At 34.9% G+C, this 19,567-nt stretch overlaps 3 protein-coding genes across 5 annotated transcripts; 2 read left to right on the forward strand and 1 right to left on the reverse strand.

The window, feature by feature from the left end:
* Positions 1-905: 905 nt before the first annotated feature.
* LOC113291458 lies at positions 906-2,372 on the reverse strand. The gene is made up of 6 exons (XM_026540990.1): positions 2,281-2,372; positions 1,931-1,973; positions 1,775-1,836; positions 1,579-1,678; positions 1,406-1,459; positions 906-963 (listed from the first exon to the last, which is right to left on the reverse strand). The coding sequence occupies exons 1-6, from the start codon at positions 2,370-2,372 to the stop codon at positions 958-960; spliced, it is 357 nt and encodes a 118-aa protein (XP_026396775.1). The 3' UTR covers positions 906-957.
* Positions 2,373-3,627: 1,255 nt separating this feature from the next.
* LOC113289192 lies at positions 3,628-9,344 on the forward strand. 3 transcript variants are annotated; one of them, XR_003330903.1, is made up of 10 exons: positions 3,628-3,765; positions 3,854-4,083; positions 4,185-4,281; positions 4,372-4,446; positions 4,519-4,751; positions 4,836-4,905; positions 4,984-5,290; positions 5,603-5,774; positions 8,741-8,769; positions 8,932-9,344. XR_003330903.1 is itself a non-coding variant. In XM_026538389.1 (9 exons), exons 1-8 carry the CDS (start codon positions 3,666-3,668, stop codon positions 5,736-5,738), a joined length of 1,248 nt encoding a protein of 415 aa, XP_026394174.1. In that variant the 5' UTR covers positions 3,628-3,665; the 3' UTR covers positions 5,739-5,774; positions 8,283-8,366. The 3 variants fall into 3 exon arrangements, 2 of the variants coding, with proteins under 2 accessions (XP_026394174.1, XP_026394173.1); XM_026538389.1 differs by lacking the exons at positions 8,741-8,769; positions 8,932-9,344 and adding an exon at positions 8,283-8,366; XM_026538388.1 differs by lacking the exons at positions 8,741-8,769; positions 8,932-9,344 and having other exon boundaries at positions 5,603-6,114.
* Positions 9,345-12,689: 3,345 nt separating this feature from the next.
* LOC113289191 (cytochrome P450 81E8-like) lies at positions 12,690-15,042 on the forward strand. The gene is made up of 2 exons (XM_026538387.1): positions 12,690-13,922; positions 14,191-15,042. The coding sequence occupies exons 1-2, from the start codon at positions 13,002-13,004 to the stop codon at positions 14,821-14,823; spliced, it is 1,554 nt and encodes a 517-aa protein (XP_026394172.1). The 5' UTR covers positions 12,690-13,001; the 3' UTR covers positions 14,824-15,042.
* The last annotated feature ends 4,525 nt before the right edge of the window (positions 15,043-19,567 follow it).

The following is a 19,567-nucleotide window of genomic DNA, read 5'->3' on the forward strand; positions in this document are numbered from 1 at the left end:
TAAAAATTATTGAACCTGATTTAGGTACATCAGAAAACAAAAATATAGAAAATTTTAATAATAAAAATTCAATAATACAGCTTTCAGATAATAGAAAATTTTGGTAATGAAATTTCAGGAGACAAAGCGGAAGGGAGAGGCTCCTTTTTAGCCCCACTACCATCCCATTGCACTCTACTTCACTTGCAGAGAGAACTTAGCCTTTGAAACCAATACCAGCATATTGGGAAGTTATGAACATGCTTACGAAAGTTAATTTTTCAGCTGATACCTTATCCAAATGAAGTGGTTAGCTAGCTGAGTGGACTATAGTTTCTTATACTGGCAGGTATGAATTTTATTCATACCTTATACCTTAGAATGATTTCATATTATTATTTTAAATAACCGGCAAGTTTCGGGGGTTTTCGCCCACTTTCTGGTTTAGTTTAATTTTTTGCAAATCTTGTAATTAAGTTTCATTTTTCATAAAGTTTTTGACTTAGTAAAAAAAATAGTTGCCTAGCTGTTTTTGGTCTACGTGGGCTCCATAACTGACTCACTTCACGTTTGTATTGACTTTTACCATTGAAGTAGCTGGATTAAACGAATAGCCGGACAATTTCTTCTTCTTTTTTAACAAAGAAGCCAGATAACGATTATTTGTACATTTTCCAAAAACACAAATAAAATTGAACGATAATTCAATCAAAACATGTGGATGCAGGATGCATAAGTTCAACCCTCCACGGAGGAAGCTCGTTAACATCGATAACATTCTCATCGTATCCATGTCTAACCAATTTCTGGGGCTCTAATTCCTTACTTTGAGTAGCATCCTCATCCCTACTAGTACAACCTGGCGATCTATGATGTTCCCTAAATTGTATGCTGCAGCTGTTTCCCTTGACGGGTGCTGGAGGTGGTGTTTCTGTATCTACTAATTGTAGTGGTGTACGTACTAGTTGTTGATGAGGACTATCTCTGCATGCACAAATTGAAAATATTACTTTGCAAATTATTATTATTGTTTTTGTAAATTGACCATTAAATGGATTATGAGTGTTCCATTTCAACAAAAAATTACTTTTGAGTGTTAATGTGTTGGCATATATATACTATGTATGCTGACCTCATGGGAAGAAGTCCATTTGATTTCAGAAAATGTAAAATCTGGATATTTGAGTCTCGCTGTTCATCATTTTGATTTGGATCCGGAACCCATTCTTCGTCGAATATATTGTTATTCATAACATTATTATTGCCAGTCATCAACCCAGTGATCATAGTTCCACTCTCTGGTTCTGGATAAACCTAATTAATTATACAAATACTAGCTACAAAATCAATATATGCTGAAAAGTCGAATGGAGTGATTTAATGGATAAAAGAATCCGCACCATATAGTCAATTTTTTATTAGGTACCTGATCAATTCTTGGCTCCATATATCCAGATGAAAGCTTATTTTGCAAAACTTCCTGCAGTTATTCAGAGAACTGGTTGTATAAATTTCTCGTACTAGCATCTTTAGGTCATAAAAATTACGAATACACGTCTCACATATAAAATAAAACTTGAATTATACGATATTAATTACCTTCTGCATGCGGATACGTTCCAAGGACTCTTCTAAGACTTGTTCATGATACTCGGCCTCGAGTAGTGACGCGATTTCAGTTGGATTCCCTTCAAAGACCCTATTTATATTTACCAACCATTAGTCTCTGACAACTAACCATGGATTATGCAAAACTAACACCAATGAAGTTTAATAATTCAGCAGACATGTGTACCTAAGTTGTTTCTCGAGGTCTTTTATTTGATATCGGCTTCTTTGTATTTCATGTTTAAGATACTATCATCAGCAAGGTTGTTAAATATTGTTAGCACAAAAACGTATCAATTTAATCAGCCAATTAATGAAGTGCTATAAAGATTATTATATGTACCTCAACTATCTTTGGTTGGTAGTTCGTAGGACTGTTGCTGATACTACAAGCAGCGGAGAAAAAAAAAGTCAATGATTACTAGCCTATTCTGATGTCACTCTAAAAGTTAGTTTTTGACTTATGGAAGCAGAAAAATCAGAAGTTAGATTGAGTACATAATTGCAGAATGACTTTCAGAAATAAAATAATTAATTTTTTGTGAATCAAAAACAATTTTTTTTCTGACTTCTGCTCGTAGTATCCAAACACGCTAGGTCAATAATTTATTCTACTTCTAACTGTAATATATCCCAACCGGAATTTCAGCGTTTCTTATTTGATTAATCCCTAGTCAACCGGAATCTACCAACCTCGATGCTTGAGAGTGTAATTCTTCCTCGTTCTTCAAATTTTCGAGGATTTGTAAGAGAAACTGCAACAATATATATTCACAAACAATCATATTATTGATCTTCTATGATCGAGCGATCATTACCATAAGCTCGGGAAAATCAAGAAGATACACCAAAATATCAAGAAGTTGTGTACCTGGTGATTTTTCAGCCTTTCCAAATTCATGGTACGTGGAAATCAAGAACAGACACAACTTAACAAAGCTCATACAAGAAAATCAAAATAAGCAAGTAATAAAAAGTACACAATTCATGAGTTAAATCAAAATATATCTTACTGTCCCCTCTCATGCACCGGGAGATTAACAAAGCGCCATAGAATATCTTCAATCCTATAAGAACAAAACTAGTTCAAATATTGGCGATCAAAAAAATAAAAGAAAACTGAGTTTGGGTACTTATTACGTAGTTTTTCTAAAGTAGAGAGAATTGAACCTTTTCTTGGTAGAGAAGAGACTGAGCCTCCCAGAAGGGGAAAACATGAGGACAGCAACATCAACATCACAAAGAGTAGAAAGCTCATAAGATTTCTTAATGATTCCATTTCTTCTTTTTGAGAAAGTGACTTGCCTATTTGTTTGATTTTCTATTTTCTTAATCTCTACTTTAGTCCTTCCCATCCCATTTGTAATAACTACATATATTTTTCAATTCAATTCTACAAAACATCAACCAGTTGCATATATATTAGTACACAGTTAGTGAAGAAGGAGCAAAGAAATGGCAGAAGAAACAAAATTTGAAGAATTTAGGGAAACAACAGTTACCGAATAGTATTATAAGACAAAAAGTTGATGAAAAAGTGTAAAGAGGAAGCACCGAAAGAGAAGTCATGCAAGAATAGACAAAAAGGTGACATACGTTAGATAAGGCCGCAATTTCACAGTAAACTATACTAAGCTGGAAGAAAACGGCATGGTTTACACACGACGTACACCTACTTGGATTGCGGTTCATATATATGTGTATATCTTTTGTGATGAACTGATGACACTGGACCGTGAATTAGGATGCCATTTCCAGTTTGTCAGGTAGGTAGATTCTAATATGTGGATGAACCAGCGTCATAAATATTATAAGTTGGTGAAGCCCCGTCCTAAACTGAAATGGGCCTCGTGCACCCACCAAACTTGTAGAAGAGACAGTTACTTTACCTACTATTCAAATTACCCGCCAAACACACAAATAAAGAATAGTCGTTGGGAATGACACACTATACCCTCCTCCTTGTCTATATGCTCATCTTCCAGTCTCCAAGTATGTTCGTTAAACCCTTCACTGCTTCATTTAATCTCTAAGAAAACTCACCTTCTTCTTCCGGTTGATGTTTTGCTCATCCCGCCATGCACCGATCAGCTTTGATGCATTCATATTCAGTTTATTCACATAGATCACAAGAAATATGGGCTTGGTTACTAATTCCTTTTACTCTATGGATATGCGGCATGTAATCTTTCACTATTTTATTTCCACCTCGTTCTAATCTTCATATTCATGGAAATTTCTGACAGAATTTTAACAACTTGTGCAGTTTCAGTCAGTGTCCGGTACGGGGCATACGGAAATTCTAATTTGCCTTTTGGACCGAACTCTTCCCGACTCTTCAAGGCTAGTTCAATTTTTGTGCAACAAATTCAAGTTAAAGATGATTGGAAGACAGGGGTTTCAGTTTATGGGTTTTCAGAAGAGCCTGAATTGAGCTTGAATGTAAATTGTTGGAAATTTTCGAGGTTTTTACATGTAAGGCCCTATCGACGTCAGGTAATTTACTGAAATCTCATTCTAGTTCCCGAAAAGGATTTAGAAGGAAATATCGTTATAGACTGATTGAACCATCGTTTAAAAAGGGTTGAGTATTTCAGGGTTTCTCATTATGGCTGAACAAAGGCTCAATGATTCAGATGAAATGGGCAGCTCATGTTAGTGATTTTAGTGACATATTGGTGGTCTTATACAAGGGTATGTAATTTGATAATCTTTGCAAATGTTGTTATTTCGACTGCGGATTTTCGAGTGATAAATGTTTATGTATGAATTGGTGCTTTTCAGGGCAACATAATTTTGCAACTCTGGAGCCTGTGACAGCTCCACCTGGTTCCATCTTCTCCAGCAATTCGACTGATGGTAATATGTTGAGTTTTACTAAAATTTCTTACTTGGTCAAAAAACGCTGAAAATGATTTCAATATGCGGCAGGTACGAGTCGGAGGACACAGGTTAAATACTTAATCGATGAAGGCGATAACTACTACATATGCATCATAAACATGAAAGCGAGACCCGTTGTAATGAAGATTGATGTCAATGTTTCATCAACAATGTACGATATCACAAAGGCAAACAACAAGTGTTCGACAGTAAACGGATTATGTCAACTCAATCTTCTGTTCCCAAAAGAACAGTTTCTCGTCCTAGCCACACCCAACAATGTATGCATAACAGTTGGTCCAATTTTCTCTTTGACAAGTTAATTTAGATTCCCTTAACAAACACTACTTGCAAATCCATTTCAGAGAGATATAAACGGATGGTATATCGAACTTTCTTTTGTTGCTCGTGTGATTACATATATTGCAATCTTAGGTAAGTGGATTGTTGTCACGATAAACTAGACTACTGAATTCGAAAGAATTTTAACTAGCAATTGCTCTTTGTGCGCAGGACTTTTAGTGATTTTTCTGTCGCTGATTCTAAAGTACATACTAGCATGGGAGACATCGAGGAATGCAGAACCCCTTCCGGAGGTAAGGTCGGAAAATGAGACTGACCCATTAATACCACCAACAGCAGGGAAACCTGGTTCATTCATATATGGAACAGGTGATGAAGATGATCTCGAATCACAAACGTCTAACTCTTCTGACGATTTGTATGATGGGAAAATATGTGTAATTTGCTATGACAAACAGCGCAACTGTTTCTTCATTCCTTGTGGTCATTGTGCCACTTGCTATCCTTGTGCTCAAAGGTAATATTCTTCACTTGTGCTCAAAGGTATCTTTTCTTTGTTTGGCCCTTGAAATATCTTTCACTAAAATGCTAAAATGTATCTTTCCTTCCCTGCGGGATTGTTTCGGAAGGGGAGAGCAGGTTTTGCCCTGTATGTAGAAGGATGATGTAAGAATATTTCTACACATAGAAATATTCCCTTGGATCACGTAATAATTTTGGTTAATTATAGAATATTGCTAACTTATGTCGGTTATCATTTCTGGGATTATTTCCTAATATCTCTTCTTTGATGGACGGTCGAGATCTAATGCTATTAATTAAATCCTAGGAACTTGGTCCTCCTTCTACCTATAAAAGGAACACAATGGTCATCGGTATTGGGTTTCGGAGAATTGATTATTCATAACGTAAGAGGTGAAGAAGGAGAAACCATGACCTCCACAAGGTATTACCGCTGCTACTGAGATCATCGGGGATGTACTACGGATTAACACTAACAGGTATTCCGTATAAACTATTCTTGTATATAATTATCGTGTGATTATCATGAAGTTCAACGATCCTAAATTAAGTATCTATAAAATTAAATCTTATAGTTGGCATCTAGAGCTTGTGTTTAGGACTCATGATTGTCCGTTATTGTATGCAATAATAATATCGGCGAAAATAAAATAAAATTTTGGTTTGATCTTTTATTTTATTTTTATGTGATCATAATCGTTCTTATGGAACTGCATTCCTTTTCTCATCTAATTATCATGACCCATATCATACTCACACATCAAGTTTCTGTGTGATTTTCCATTACCGCGTCAAAATCCTGTGTGATTTTTCATTATCTCATCAAAATCAAGTCAGTTGAGAATTATGGTATACTATATAATTTAAGATCCTGTGGCCATTATTACTTATGATTTCTTATATATTTTATATTATCTCTCTCATGATTTTGGAAGAAAATACATTTCTACATTAATGACCTACTTAATTTTGGAGGAAAATATATTTTAATTTAATACTAATGTCCTACTCTTTATTTTATGTAAATAAATTAACATTTTTTGCTTATTGAGTTTATTTTTGGCATGTAAATAAAAGAAAATCATTTTAAACATATTATTTTTTAAATAATGGCATATAATGAGCATATGAGGTAATAATGAACGTAATAATGACGATAAATGAAATGGAAGAATGTCGACATCATGTAGTCATAAACATGCATAATTGTCCCACTAAAGTCCATATATTCTGCTTGTCTTGTACGTGAAAGAGAGGTAAATTGGAGATATGATATAAATGAGAAAATATTTATTGGGCATTATATCTTTATGGCATGAATCAATAAGTTCTCCAAAGCAAATGAAGATAAACATAATATTTTCATCACGTGAATGGTTATTAAGACATTAAAAAATTGGAAACATTAATATTTTCTTGTGGGCATGTATACGTGTTAGTTAATATTAAGATAACGAGACAGTATTAATTTTAAAACTAATGAAACCAATTTTTATTGTAAATTAACTTACGCTTCCGCTTTATCGAAACACTAACACGATTTTTTATCGAGTTTCATTATAAATTTTATGATCAAAACCATTTTTTGACACCATTAAATTTGTGTGTGCATTATGATATGGTTTGTGTGTGTGCTTGTGCGTTATGATATAGTTTCTCTCGCATTATTGTTTTTCTTTAAATTTTATGGGATTATACTTAAAATTATTATGGGACTCTTTAGTTATCACCACAGTGATACTAGAGTGTTATATCTCAGTATAATCATAATGTTATTACAAGCATGAATTTGCAAACCGTAAAGTGTAGGTTTAGCAGTTATCGACATCATGTGATAATGACATTATTTTAGTTGATTGGCTATCACCACCGTGACGTCAAATCACTTTTGGTCATGATCAAAAATTTTGTCAAATGCTTGTAATCCTGTTTTTCTTAAATATATCAGAACAAAATTTACCCACAGGAAATTGGAGTTCACATATTTAAGAAAACACTGATTGATATGATTGTTGATCATATGGATATGAATTGATTTGAATCTTGAGGGTGTCTAGTGTCATTATGTTTCACTTTTCTCCCAATGTTAATGATAATTTCAGTTGTACGTATAAAATTATTGTGCTTAAGATTCTTAGGCCATAATTCTTTAGTTATCACCACAGTGATACTAGAGTGTTTTGTCTTAACAATAATAATAATTTTATTGTAAGCACGAATACGCCAAGCCGTAAAGGCAAGGTTTAGTAGTTATTATGGCATTATTTTTGAGTTGTTTGGCAATCACCACAGTGATGTCAAATAATTTTTCCAGTCATAATCGTTATTATGTCAAGTGCTTATAATATTGTTTTTCTTAAGTGTATTAGAACAACAATTACCCACAGGTAATCTGAGTTCACATGTTTAAGATAACATTGAAGTGTACAATATCTGATCATACATTATGGTAATTAAATAATTGGCAAATGATTAAACGTTATTTCTTAAAAGTGCATAAAAGAAAATTAACATAAATTAACTCATTATCGAGTTGAGCAACCTATTACGAATTTTTTTTTCTTCATATTTTCATGAATATTTTTATTATGTTGTCCAAAACTTATTGCATCCTCTATGAAATTGAGGTTTTATTTTTGATAAATTTCTTCATATTTCTGAAAATGATACTCGTTGACTATTTACACCTTTCATATTAATTCATCATATATCCGTTATTTATCATGATCTTTAAGTTTGTATCATATTTAAATGAGCGATGCATCAAAGAATTTTTCTTCAACGAAATTTCATTATTGAATTATACTTATAGACTTGCTAAATGCTCGATTTTGTTTTACGAAAAGTTCATTATGCTTGGACATTTCAATTAAAGGGTTTTATTATTATTACAATTTATGTATGATGACATGCCTTTAAGTAAAGGTTTATGATTAATGTTTTAGGGTTACTCATAATTGTTTATAATCGACTAATTTTATGATCAGATCAAGGATGTCCATATCATTGATTAGGACCATGCAATGTCACAAGAAAAGCTAGTGTGATATTTGCAATTCTACATATTTGCTGGATTGTTTAGTTATCGCCACAGTGATGCTAAATTCTTATCTTGTAAGTGTTGTATATTTTGAGTCCTCTTAGTTTGATTTAGCTATTAGAACAATGCTGCTCACAAGTAGTTTTGGTTCATAAATTTAAACAAGCATTAAGGTTATCTAAATGTTTCATATACATGTGAAATAATAGCCACCCACAGGTGACTACAACTCACATTATATTAGGTTGAACATATTTAGAATTATTGGAGTTTGTTAATACATTTTAGGACGTGAGTTTCCCACAGGTGATTCTAGTTATGGTATTAAACAAACATAATGTTGTGTGTATGAGAAGGTAAAATATGTACTAATGTTTTTCATGTCTCACATTGTTCCTTGATAAGGTTTTACCCACAGGAGAATCTTATTGAAGGTATGTAACTATTGTAAGCTTAATTTTCATTTATCTCTATTATAAATTTCAGCTTTTGTTCTTATTAATTGTAGATTATGATTATTTTGTAGACTTTTAATGGTCCAATTTTTGGAAGATAAAATTATTTATCACCTAATGATTTTTCGCGTTATTATGTAGATCTATTATTGAAATTGAGAGGCAATTATAGATAAAGTGAAAAATCATAAAGTCTGACAAAGGTGGTGAATATTGTGAAGGTATGACAAAACAGGATAATATCCTAAATCTTTTGCATAGTATCTTCAAAAGTTCGGAATTGTTTCTCAATACACAATGCCAAATTATCCTTGGCGTAATGGTGTATATCAAAGGGCTAAATAATACTTTTATGAAAATGGTTAAAAGCATGATGAACCATGCATAATGGCTATACATTTGTGAATGTTTGTTCTTTCTGTAACTGTGTAATTTAAATAGATTTCTGTTAGAGAAGTTTCAAAGACACACTTTGGACTAGAAAGGCTGGAAACCTAGTTTAAATCACCTTTAATATTCTAACCGAAGTATGGGATTTATTGAAATCGAAAATATTAATTTATTAATGATGGCATAATCAGTGGGAGTACGTGGATATATCTGTTCAAGAAATCATGATAATGATCCCTTTATTTAACATTTCTACAGTTATTGTGAATCTTCTCATTATCAGAATGTTAGATAATGAAAGCCCACAAATTATTGATCCAATACTCCATAATATGCGAATAAAGAAATTTTTTGATAACAACATCAACCAGCATTAAGAAGGTCTCAACAGAGATTGAAAGAAAGTTATTCATGTTGTTTCAGTGATTTTCTTACAAGAATTTATTACATTTTGATATGGAATGGAAAAGACTCGGTTTTAGGTTCACAACTATTATGTGTAATAATTTTGATTAATGGATTGATGCTATGTGAGCAAAAATCATTGGTTGAAAGTCAAGTCTCGGATATTGTTTAATTGCTCGAAAGACACAAATCAGTTGTACGAAAGTGGGTCTTTCTGACCTAATACGACTATAATAGCAATTTTAAACGGTATAAAGCAAGACTTATTGCCAAAGATTTTACTCCGAAACGATGCATTGATTATAAATAAGTTTTTCTCTCGTGTCAAAGAAAGACTTATTCAGAATTGTCATAGTATTATTAGTAGCTCAGTATGACCTAAGAGTTGCATTAATTAAATGTGAACATAGCATTTATTAATGATAAATTTTAGTCTACAAATTTTAGAAATCAAAGTATGAAATTTAAGCATCCTCCCATAATGGTATATGAAATTCAACAAAACTATAAATGTTTCAAGTTTTGGATGAATTATTACAGATTTATGCATATACCTCAAGATCAGTGGGAGAAATTCATACTCTTGGTCTTGTATTTTAAGACGTACTACCTACGAGTAGTGATCTTGACTTTATGCATATCTCTATAGTTTTTTGAAGTAAAGGATATGAATGAAAAGCTTACCATGTGATAGTAATATCATATGGATTAATAAAGCTCTCTTATAAGGCATATATCGAATATTCAAGAAATTTTGAGATAATAACATATTTAACAGATTTTATTTCATGTTGGATAGAAGATATAAATTTAATCTTCATTACGTCTTAATTCTGATATGAAACTTATAACAAGTTGTTGATATGTTAAAGAATCGAAAAACAAATTACAGGAAAGCTATCAAGAATTTTGAGATACTATTTTAACTTTTGTCTTATAATTAGTTAGCAAACCCAACAAGAGTTTATTGGGTTTTTCAAACTTCAGTTTTTATGGATGTATGGATTTTATAAAGGAAGAATCCATTAATACTAGTCCCACAATTGAGTTTGAATATTTATGACTGCGATACTTAGAGACTTAAGGTTTTTTCTCGACATTGCTGAAATTTATCGTCTTAGTTTCGCAGCATTAAAGCACGATATGATACAAAAGGAACAAAACACATGAACCTTGAGTATATATTCGTGAATCAAGAAATTCAGAAACAATAGTTGTTCATGTATCAGTTAATCACAATTGCATTGAGAGGTGTACTTATTGAAAAATTACATTTTAAGACCTCTTAAGAAAAGAATAAAATCTTAGGTCTGTGGGAGTAATTGATTATTAAATTCAGCTAATTTATGTGCCTGTTTTTGAACACTTTATGAGCTCTTATTAATGTCGTTCTGAATTATTTCTGTATCCATGTTTAGTATACACTTATGTAAACGGATGAATGTGAACAGAAATTGTCTTTCTTTTGAAGACATCACTGGACCATTATGATATCCCAATTTAAGGCCTAGTTAAGTAAGTTATTTGTGTTGTGGTACATGGAAGGGAACATGTTGATAACAAGACAACGTGCAACCGCTATGACTCGCATGATTAGCTTAGTTGGCCAAGGTATTACGTTAACCTTCAAATTTTGTTAGCAATTGCCCGCGCCTTATGTTTTTCTACGATTAACTGTTAAATAAATTATCACATGGACCAGTGGGAGAATGTAAGAATATTTCTACACATAGAAATATTCCCTTGGGCCACGTAATAATTTTGGTTAATTATAGAATATTGCTAACTTATGTCGGTTACTATTTCTGGGATTATTTCCTAATATCTCTTCTTTGATGGACGGTCGAGATCTAATGCTATTAATTAAATCCTAGGAACTTGGTCCTCCTTCTACCTATAAAAGGAACACAATGGCCATCGGTATTGGGTTTCGGAGAATTGATTATTCATAACGTAAGAGGTGAAGAAGGAGAAACCATGACCTCCACAAGGTATTACCGCTGCTACTGAGATCATCGGGGATGTACTACGGATTAACACTAACAGGTATTCCGTATAAACTATTCTTGTATATAATTATCGTGTGATTATCATGAAGTTCAACGATCCTAAATTAAGTATCTATAAAATTAAATCTTATAGATGATTCACAGGATAAGAAGATTGTATAATTCGTAAGGCCAAAATTGGGGTTGGTTATGTTGTAATGTTCATATATTTTGCACTGGAGATTAGTTATGCGAGAATTCGATCGAAGTACTCTGTTAGGCCTGTGATATAATAAAAATACAAGCAAGAGCTATATATACTTAAATTGTTAATTCTGGCTGGTCATATAACTTTTCTTTTGTCTAGTTCCTGGCATGAAACCAAATTTTATTTTCATTCTTGTACAAAAGTCAGTCCAAATTGATAAAGCATGCCTTAAGAAAAACTCATTCGATCCAAATATTCTTGTGGGAAGGATTTCCTGATTTCAATCTTTGAGGAATCGGCTTGTAAATGCATTTGCACTGAAAGCATTGGCTGCAACAAATTTGCATTCTGCATCATGTAACATTCAAAAGAGTTTGAAGCTTGAGGTGGCATGAGGAATCATTTTTCCCATACCTTACAGAAAAAGAAATCAAGATTGCATAAGATGGTTCCCTGTGGAAACCCCTTCAAAGCAAACTCCTTGTTAACATTACAACGGCACGCTAACCTCCTTTGGACAAAATTAGACTTGCACAGCACTACAGCAGCCAACATTGACCTAGAAAGAGTTGCTGATTTAAAACCCTAGTATGTATGCGACAAACTGCATAAGATAGGTCCATCCATATCCAAGCACTACTAATTCATTTACTTTTCTGCTTTTTGTAGTTGAAAAGCACTCTGCTTTTTCTACATTTATTCTTGTTTCTTTCTTCCCTTAAAGTGTCTGGTGACTCTGCCTTGCCTTTCCCATTCAAGCGTTTCTAGATCAATAGAGTTGAATTCTCTACAGTACACCACAACAACAACATTATCTTTTGGTTTAAACACAAACCTGAAATCGTTGATAATAACAAGCTACTGCTTGAATTTTACTAGCTAATTTGGCATTTGCCATTTGTAATTGTCTCGAACTGGTTGGTCTTACACGGAAAGCACTCAGACGTACAATTCCCACATGACTAGTTAAATCAGAACGAACAACTTGTCTTACTGGTCATGTCATGGTCAATTGTTGCGTTATATCTCGTCTACATACACATTAAACTTAATCTGCTGACAAATTACTCTTAAACAACTTTATTACCTTCTTAAACAATCTAAAAATAAAAAAATGATGATCTGGATGCTGACGCCATTTATGCTTCACCAGTCACCTATAGAACTCCTTTTTATGAGATCTCTTATTCACAGAAGAATTTCAGCTTATCTTCTCAAGTATGGAAATGGAACCCTTTTACATCTTCCTTACTGTTTCACCTTTACTCTTTCTTCTCTCAATCCTTCTTCTAATCCAGAAGAAGAAGAAAACCAAAAATCATCCACCAAGTCCGCCATCTCTTCCAATTCTTGGCCATCTCCACTTAGCTAAGAAACCATTATATCGAACCTTAGCAAAAATTTCCAACAAATATGGTCCAATTTTATACCTCCGATTCGGTTCCAGGCCAGTTCTAGTCGTGTCGGATCCGTCTGCTGCCGAGGAATGCTTAAACAAGAACGACATAGTCTTTGCAAACCGTCCGCAACTCTTTTTCGGTAAAACCTTGGGTATAAATTATACCAGCATAGTCTGGGCGCCATATGGGCATAATTGGCGGAATCTTCGACGGATCACGGCACTTGAAATTTTCTCGTCTAGTCGTCTGCAGATGTTCCTCGACGTCCGTGTTGATGAGGCCCGGTTGATGATTAAACAGCTGACGTCCGGCAATGATGAGTACCGGACGGTGGACCTTAAGGCAGCTTTATTTGGCATGACTCTGAATATTATGATGAGGATGATAGCCGGGAAAAGGTATTACGGTGAAGGTGTGAAAGAAGTGGAAGAAGCTGCATATTTTAGAGAGTTGGTTGAGGAAACATTTGTTTTGGGTGGAGCTACTAATGTGGGAGATTTCTTGCCGTTTTTAAGATGGTTCGGGCTTAATGAGACGGAGAAAAGGATAGTGAGACTGACGAAAAATAGAGATGTTTTCTTGCAGCGATTGATCGAAGAGCGTCGCAAACTGATGGCAATCGGTGATAAGAATGATGATTCGAGTGATAGACAACAGAAGACTATGATTGATGTTTTGTTGTCGCTTCAGAAGGATGAACCGGATTACTATAGCGATCAAATGATACGAGGCCTTGGAGGGGTAAGATAAATTTCAACTTTAGCTCACTAATAAAAAATGGTTAGGTTCACCAAAAGCAGTACATTTTCTTGGGTTAGGTTCATTTTTCATCTATAAAGGTGTCACTTTTTGACTTCGGATAATGGAACAAATTGCTGCAACACAAATAAAAGCCTCATGGGATGTTGCACTTGCTTGGAGTCTTTCATTTTCATTCACATGGTTTGGCTTACTCAGCTCAAAATCTACTCTAAACCACCAAATGAACTTACAAAATGTATCTGTGCAGGCACTGTTGTCAGCTGGAACAGACACTTCAGCAGGAACAATGGAATGGGCAATGTCTTTATTACTCAACAATCCACATGTTCTCAAGAAAGCCCAGAAAGAGATTGACGAGCACGTTGGACAAGAGCAATTAGTTAACGAATTTGATCTCAGTAAGCTGCCATACCTCCATGCCATCATCCTCGAGACCCTGCGGATATACCCAGCTGGACCGCTATCAGTACCACATGAGTCATCTGAAGATACTGTATTAGGAGGTTACAACGTTCCACGAGGCACAATGTTATTATTGAATTTGTGGGCCATACAAAATGATCCAAAGTCATGGGACGAACCGAGTAAGTTCAAGCCGGAGAGGTTCGAAGGGTTAGCGGAAGGAGGAACTAGACAAGGGTTCAAGCTGATGCCGTTCAGTTCAGGTAGGAGAGGTTGTCCCGGTGAAGGCATGGCAATGCGTGTGATGGGATTGGCATTAGGTTCATTGATTCAGTGTTTGGATTGGGAGAGAGTAAATGGAGAAGAAATGGTGGATATGACTGAGGGTGTAGGTCTGACATTGCCTAAGGCTCAACCCCTGGAAGCAAAATGTAGACCTCGCTTTAACTTGCTCAATCTGCTCTCTCAAGTGAATTAGTACCACTTTGCGCTTTGCTAGTTAGGGTATAGGTTGCTTCCGGTTATATATACTTTGTTGCGGGGTGTTTAGTTGATTGTAAGCACTTTGTATCTCTATGAAGGTTATTTTATATGAATAAGATGGCATACTAGACATTGGTACAATAACTGCATAACTGTGCTGCAAATATAAATACAAATACTACTAAAGTTACCGGGAGTGAGAGAAGGGTTTAGGTTGATGCCACTTGAGGCAGGAGGGACGGTTTGTTTACACAATGGCTTGTGTTCAAAAAAGGAAGCAGGAACGAGTAAATGGAGAAGAATTGGTGGACTTGGCCTAGGGGACTTGACTGACAATGAGCTGAGCCCAACAGCTCGAAACCAAGAGTGTCTGTTCAATTTCGTTTCTCACCATCTCCGATCACTGCCGTACTTAGCAGTTGGTTTGGCTTGTTTACACTTCTTTGTCTGGCCAAATATGATTATAAGACAAAAACACTTGTCAGGGGAAATTCTTTTTTATGCTCGGGAGATTTAATGTTGCTCTGATTCTTATGCAGCATATTTCTTTTTTCTTTACTTGGTGTATTTATCACAAAGAATGGGTACTGCTGACAACGATGATCATATCTTATCAACAAAAGACCCTTAAAGTTGGCCATAGACACATGCTCACACGACCCCTATCTTAATGACATACGCTACTGTATCTTCACAAAAACACACTGGAATGATTTTTTTTTCTTTTTGATTACAGATAACTTATACAAGGTTGTTCCCTGCATCCCTAAGCCCACATAAATAGCACGGTTTTGAGTGAACGAGCAGATAGGACTTTGTGATATAGGAGCTTGCGGGCTCTGGTCCTTCCAGTCAGATTTGTTACGAACTACTGACAAATTCGCAACTGCCCTGTTGCTTAACTCTACTTATACTGTACTGTTAGCCAACCTTAAATAGTGGAACAGTCACTTCAACTCACTGGGAACTATTGAATGGGCAATGCCCATAATGCTTAATCATTCTCAGGTCCTCAAGAAAGCGCAAGAAGAAATTGACATCACGTTTCACCGACATAATTTTCATCGACATAATTGCCCAAATCTAGACCCGATTTGTAGGGATTGAAAAGGAATTAGTAAGAGAGGGATTCAAGCTGACCCCGTTTGGATCAGGACGGAAAGGTTGTCACGGTGAGGGTTTGGCCATTCGTGTGGTGGTATTGGCTTTGGGGTCTCTGATTTCAACGTTTGGAATGAGAGAGAGAAAATATGCTTGACATGTACTGGACTAGTATAACAGGGATGCAAGTGGCGCATAATAATTACGCGTTAGAGAGTTGCACGCCAAGTCAGTGTACAGCCAGGATGGCGCGACATTGCGTAGACTGTCAAGTGCTAAGAATGGCATAACCCCGCAGGGCCAATGAAGTGCAAGGATAGCACTACATTGTGAATGCATTTGGCTAAGTAATGAAGCTATTGGCCGACACAATGAAGCTTCATTAAGTATAAGGTAAGACAAAGCCAAAGTTGCAAGATGCAACATGCGATGTTGGCATGTTGACATGTTGGCATGTCCGTAGAATTGAGTTGGCCAAACTCAAGGACGATGCAAGCATGTAGAATAGACTAAGGATTAGTCTATGCATTAGTTCAAGGCTGGCCAAAGCTTGAATAATGCAAACAAGCTAGTAATGCGAGAATGCGCATTACTATTGTCAAGCAAATTGGCATAAAGAGTTAGAGAAAAAGAAGATGAAGACTTCCGTTGTGCAAAGCCTTTAGAGTGAAGACAGATGCATACTTTGATGCAAGTATGCAAGGTTGAGTGATTGTGGGTGAAGATGATTCACTGAACCACAATCATTGCTAGTCATATCTCATGAAAATTTTAGGCGATTAAATGGGCATGTGACAACTAGCATTGCCCAGGGGATCATCAACCGTTGAACTTAAAAGTCAAAGTATAGTCCACCAGCAGACATGCTTAATCTCCTATGCCGCCTGTCGGTGTATGGCACGTCTAGCTTTCAACTTGTCAGTTAGGTTGCCAAAATACAAAATGGGTTTTGGGAATCTTCCCCACCCTGAGGGCTTCTGCTTTAACTTTTTGTATTTGTATGTGATCTTCAAGGGATTAGTAAAACTCCATTGACAAACTAAACAATTTTGGTCCGCTTGACTTCAGACTTCAGATGGTAGATGCCCCACTCCATCGGAAAAGAAAAGTCTTTTAAACTCATACTCGTCAAGCATGGGTCATGATCCTAGCTGATTTTTCTTTTTTCTGTTAATTTATGGCGATTATTAATTTATGTTCAAGTGCAACCTTGTAATTTGAGCAAGGAACTAATAATCAATTATACAATAAGCAATATAGTATACTTGTTTGATGAGAATCGATAAATAAGTTAACTGGAAGTCTGGAAGTAAGATTTTTAATTTTTTAAATACTGATAGTTACAGTGGATTGGGATAATAAGATAGGAATAAGGATATGTTGATGGGCACAAAAATATTAAAAGAAGAAAGAAAGAATTCCCTTTCCTTATCAAGTTTTATTAGTCAGAAAATTCGACCACGTAGAGAAAGCTGTAACAGCTTTGGTAGGTAATATGTCGCTCATTCGTTAGCGCTACAATCCAGGGCACCGTACATTATCTTCAGGTAATATGTCATTTTTTATCTTCAGTTTTTAATCAAAAGCTCCATCAATCTTAACATTATCTTTATCTTGATATAACTTCGCTTTCGTTTTTATCCCAGACCTTCAACTGAATTGGTTGTTTCTAAACGAGAAGCTAAATGTCTGTCCAATATTGCACAAGCGTTTCGAACCTAGCTCGTTTGAGTCCTACCAACCACTAAAAGACAAAAATATGTCATTTTAAAGTAAAACCAAAAATCCTTATCCAAGTATTTTCTCCTGGTGAGATTGGGATATATCCAGATTAATTAGGGTATATTCAATTTATTGCTATCCAAATTAGTGTGCTAAGGAGTGTCTAAAAGGTGTTGAAAGACCAAATTGTCCATACTAAAAAATCATGCCGACCAAAACATATTAAAAAAAAAATCAAAATCTTTCTTCTACACTCTAACTATACGTGTGAAATCAAAAGAAAAAAAAACGAACCAAAAGTCGACAGGGTATTTTTTGTCGACCTTGCCGACTAATACCTTGTCGACTAAATTTTAGTCGGCAGGGTATAAGGTTGAATACCATGCCGACTTTTCATCTCTGAAATTAGCAGTTACAGGGTCGGCAAGATATCCATCTCTATACCTTGCCAACTATAGTTTAGTCGGCAGGTTATGAAATTAATACCTTGCAGACTAATCATGCATTAGTAACACCTTCTCTGTATGTCCAAAATCCTATAGTCGGCAGGATATTTTTTTATCGACCTTGCCGGCCATAAGTTGTCGGCATGTTCTTCATCCGCAGACCTTGCCGGCTAGATATAGTCGGCATGTTCTTTATCCGTAATCCTTGCCGACTTTTCATATTTTCATAACTGAAAATGTTGATTCCTTCTATAATTTTGAGTATAAAATCGCCCAGCAGCTCTACAATCCCATATTTGTAAGTGTTTTAGTAATACGATTTCATTTCCGTTACAAGTAGAATTCTTTAAAAAAAAAAATCTCAAAAATCTACCCACATCCATGAGTTCAATCTAAAATAAAACCTAATTTCAAAATTTTAATCTACTAATTAACTAATTAAATTAATTATTCTAATAACATTTATTAGTGTTAATTAATCAAGAGTAGATTAGCCATTTTTGTAAATATGTGGATAAGGGACTTTGTGTTTTACTTCAAAATGACCTTATTTTGTCTCATTTGGTGTACCCCGATTAATTTGGGTATACCCCAATCAAGCCAGATTTGTTTTTCTATATTATTTTACTCTTACTTTTCTTAGAAAATACACCATAAAAATGTACATACTCATTTTTAGAGAATTGGTTTTGTCGGAAGCCCATTTAAATAGATGGATTATGACATCAGTTAACGTATGCCAAGATAATGAGAATAAGATCTCAAGGAAAGCCAATGGAAATTGGTCTCGAAAGTCTTTTCGTAAACCAAAGAAAAAGTCTTTGATTAATGACTTGATTGGGAGTCAGGTTACTGATCAGAAAAGAATGAGTTCGAAACTCAAGATAAAATGTTTTGGATTTTACTCCAATTCCTAGTGAAAAATCTTCTGAAAAGAGATTCGATTCACTACTCTGCCCAAGTTCTGAATTTCGAAAGATGTTGGAAATATTTTTCAAACATGTTGAAAAATATTCAGAAAAGGGAAAGATCATTGACAGTCTAGATGATGTCACAGAACTTATTGTTCAACTAAATGTAAGAATATGTGAAGGAAAACGAGAAACACTCAGTCTTCAAAATAACCTGGCAGATTATATGGAACAAAAACTGGCCTTGTGCAAGGTAGTTCATCATCAGACTACAGAGTGTGAAATTCTTACTCGTTCGCTGGAGCATTCACAGATAAGGAATAAGGTCCTTATTGAGAAACTTCTTACTGTAACATGTCAAGAGGTATATCTAAAAAAATGCTTAGAAAAGGACTTTCAACAAGGAATGAATACCTTACGAGGGCATATAGAATGTCTCGAACATGAGACATTAGCATACTACCGACTGGCAGATCTAGATCAGACGGGTTCAAGTTCAAAGAACGTACCATCCTGGGCACAAGATGTAATTGAGGATATTGCATCTCACAACTTTCCT

Source organism: Papaver somniferum, chromosome 6 (assembly GCF_003573695.1).
Source record: "Papaver somniferum cultivar HN1 chromosome 6, ASM357369v1, whole genome shotgun sequence".
NCBI lineage: Eukaryota > Viridiplantae > Streptophyta > Magnoliopsida > Ranunculales > Papaveraceae > Papaver > Papaver somniferum.

Bases quoted from the DNA above. Each gene is read 5' to 3' on its own strand.
- LOC113291458 (XM_026540990.1), bottom strand. From the start codon at position 2,372: ATGATTGTTTGTGAATATATATTGTTGCAGTTTCTCTTACAAATCCTC. The intron at 1,679-1,774 runs GTACACATGTCT...AAATATAAATAG, and splicing joins GACCTCGAGAAACAACTTAG to GGTCTTTGAAGGGAATCCAA. The intron at 1,460-1,578 runs GTAATTAATATC...GAATAACTGCAG, and splicing joins AACGTATCCGCATGCAGAAG to GAAGTTTTGCAAAATAAGCT.
- LOC113289191 (XM_026538387.1), top strand. From the start codon at position 13,002: ATGGAAATGGAACCCTTTTACATCTTCCTTACTGTTTCACCTTTACTC. The intron at 13,923-14,190 runs GTAAGATAAATT...GTATCTGTGCAG, and splicing joins TGATACGAGGCCTTGGAGGG to GCACTGTTGTCAGCTGGAAC.
- LOC113289192 (XM_026538389.1), top strand. From the start codon at position 3,666: ATGCACCGATCAGCTTTGATGCATTCATATTCAGTTTATTCACATAGA. The intron at 4,447-4,518 runs GTAATATGTTGA...AATATGCGGCAG, and splicing joins CTCCAGCAATTCGACTGATG to GTACGAGTCGGAGGACACAG. The intron at 4,906-4,983 runs GTAAGTGGATTG...CTTTGTGCGCAG, and splicing joins TACATATATTGCAATCTTAG to GACTTTTAGTGATTTTTCTG.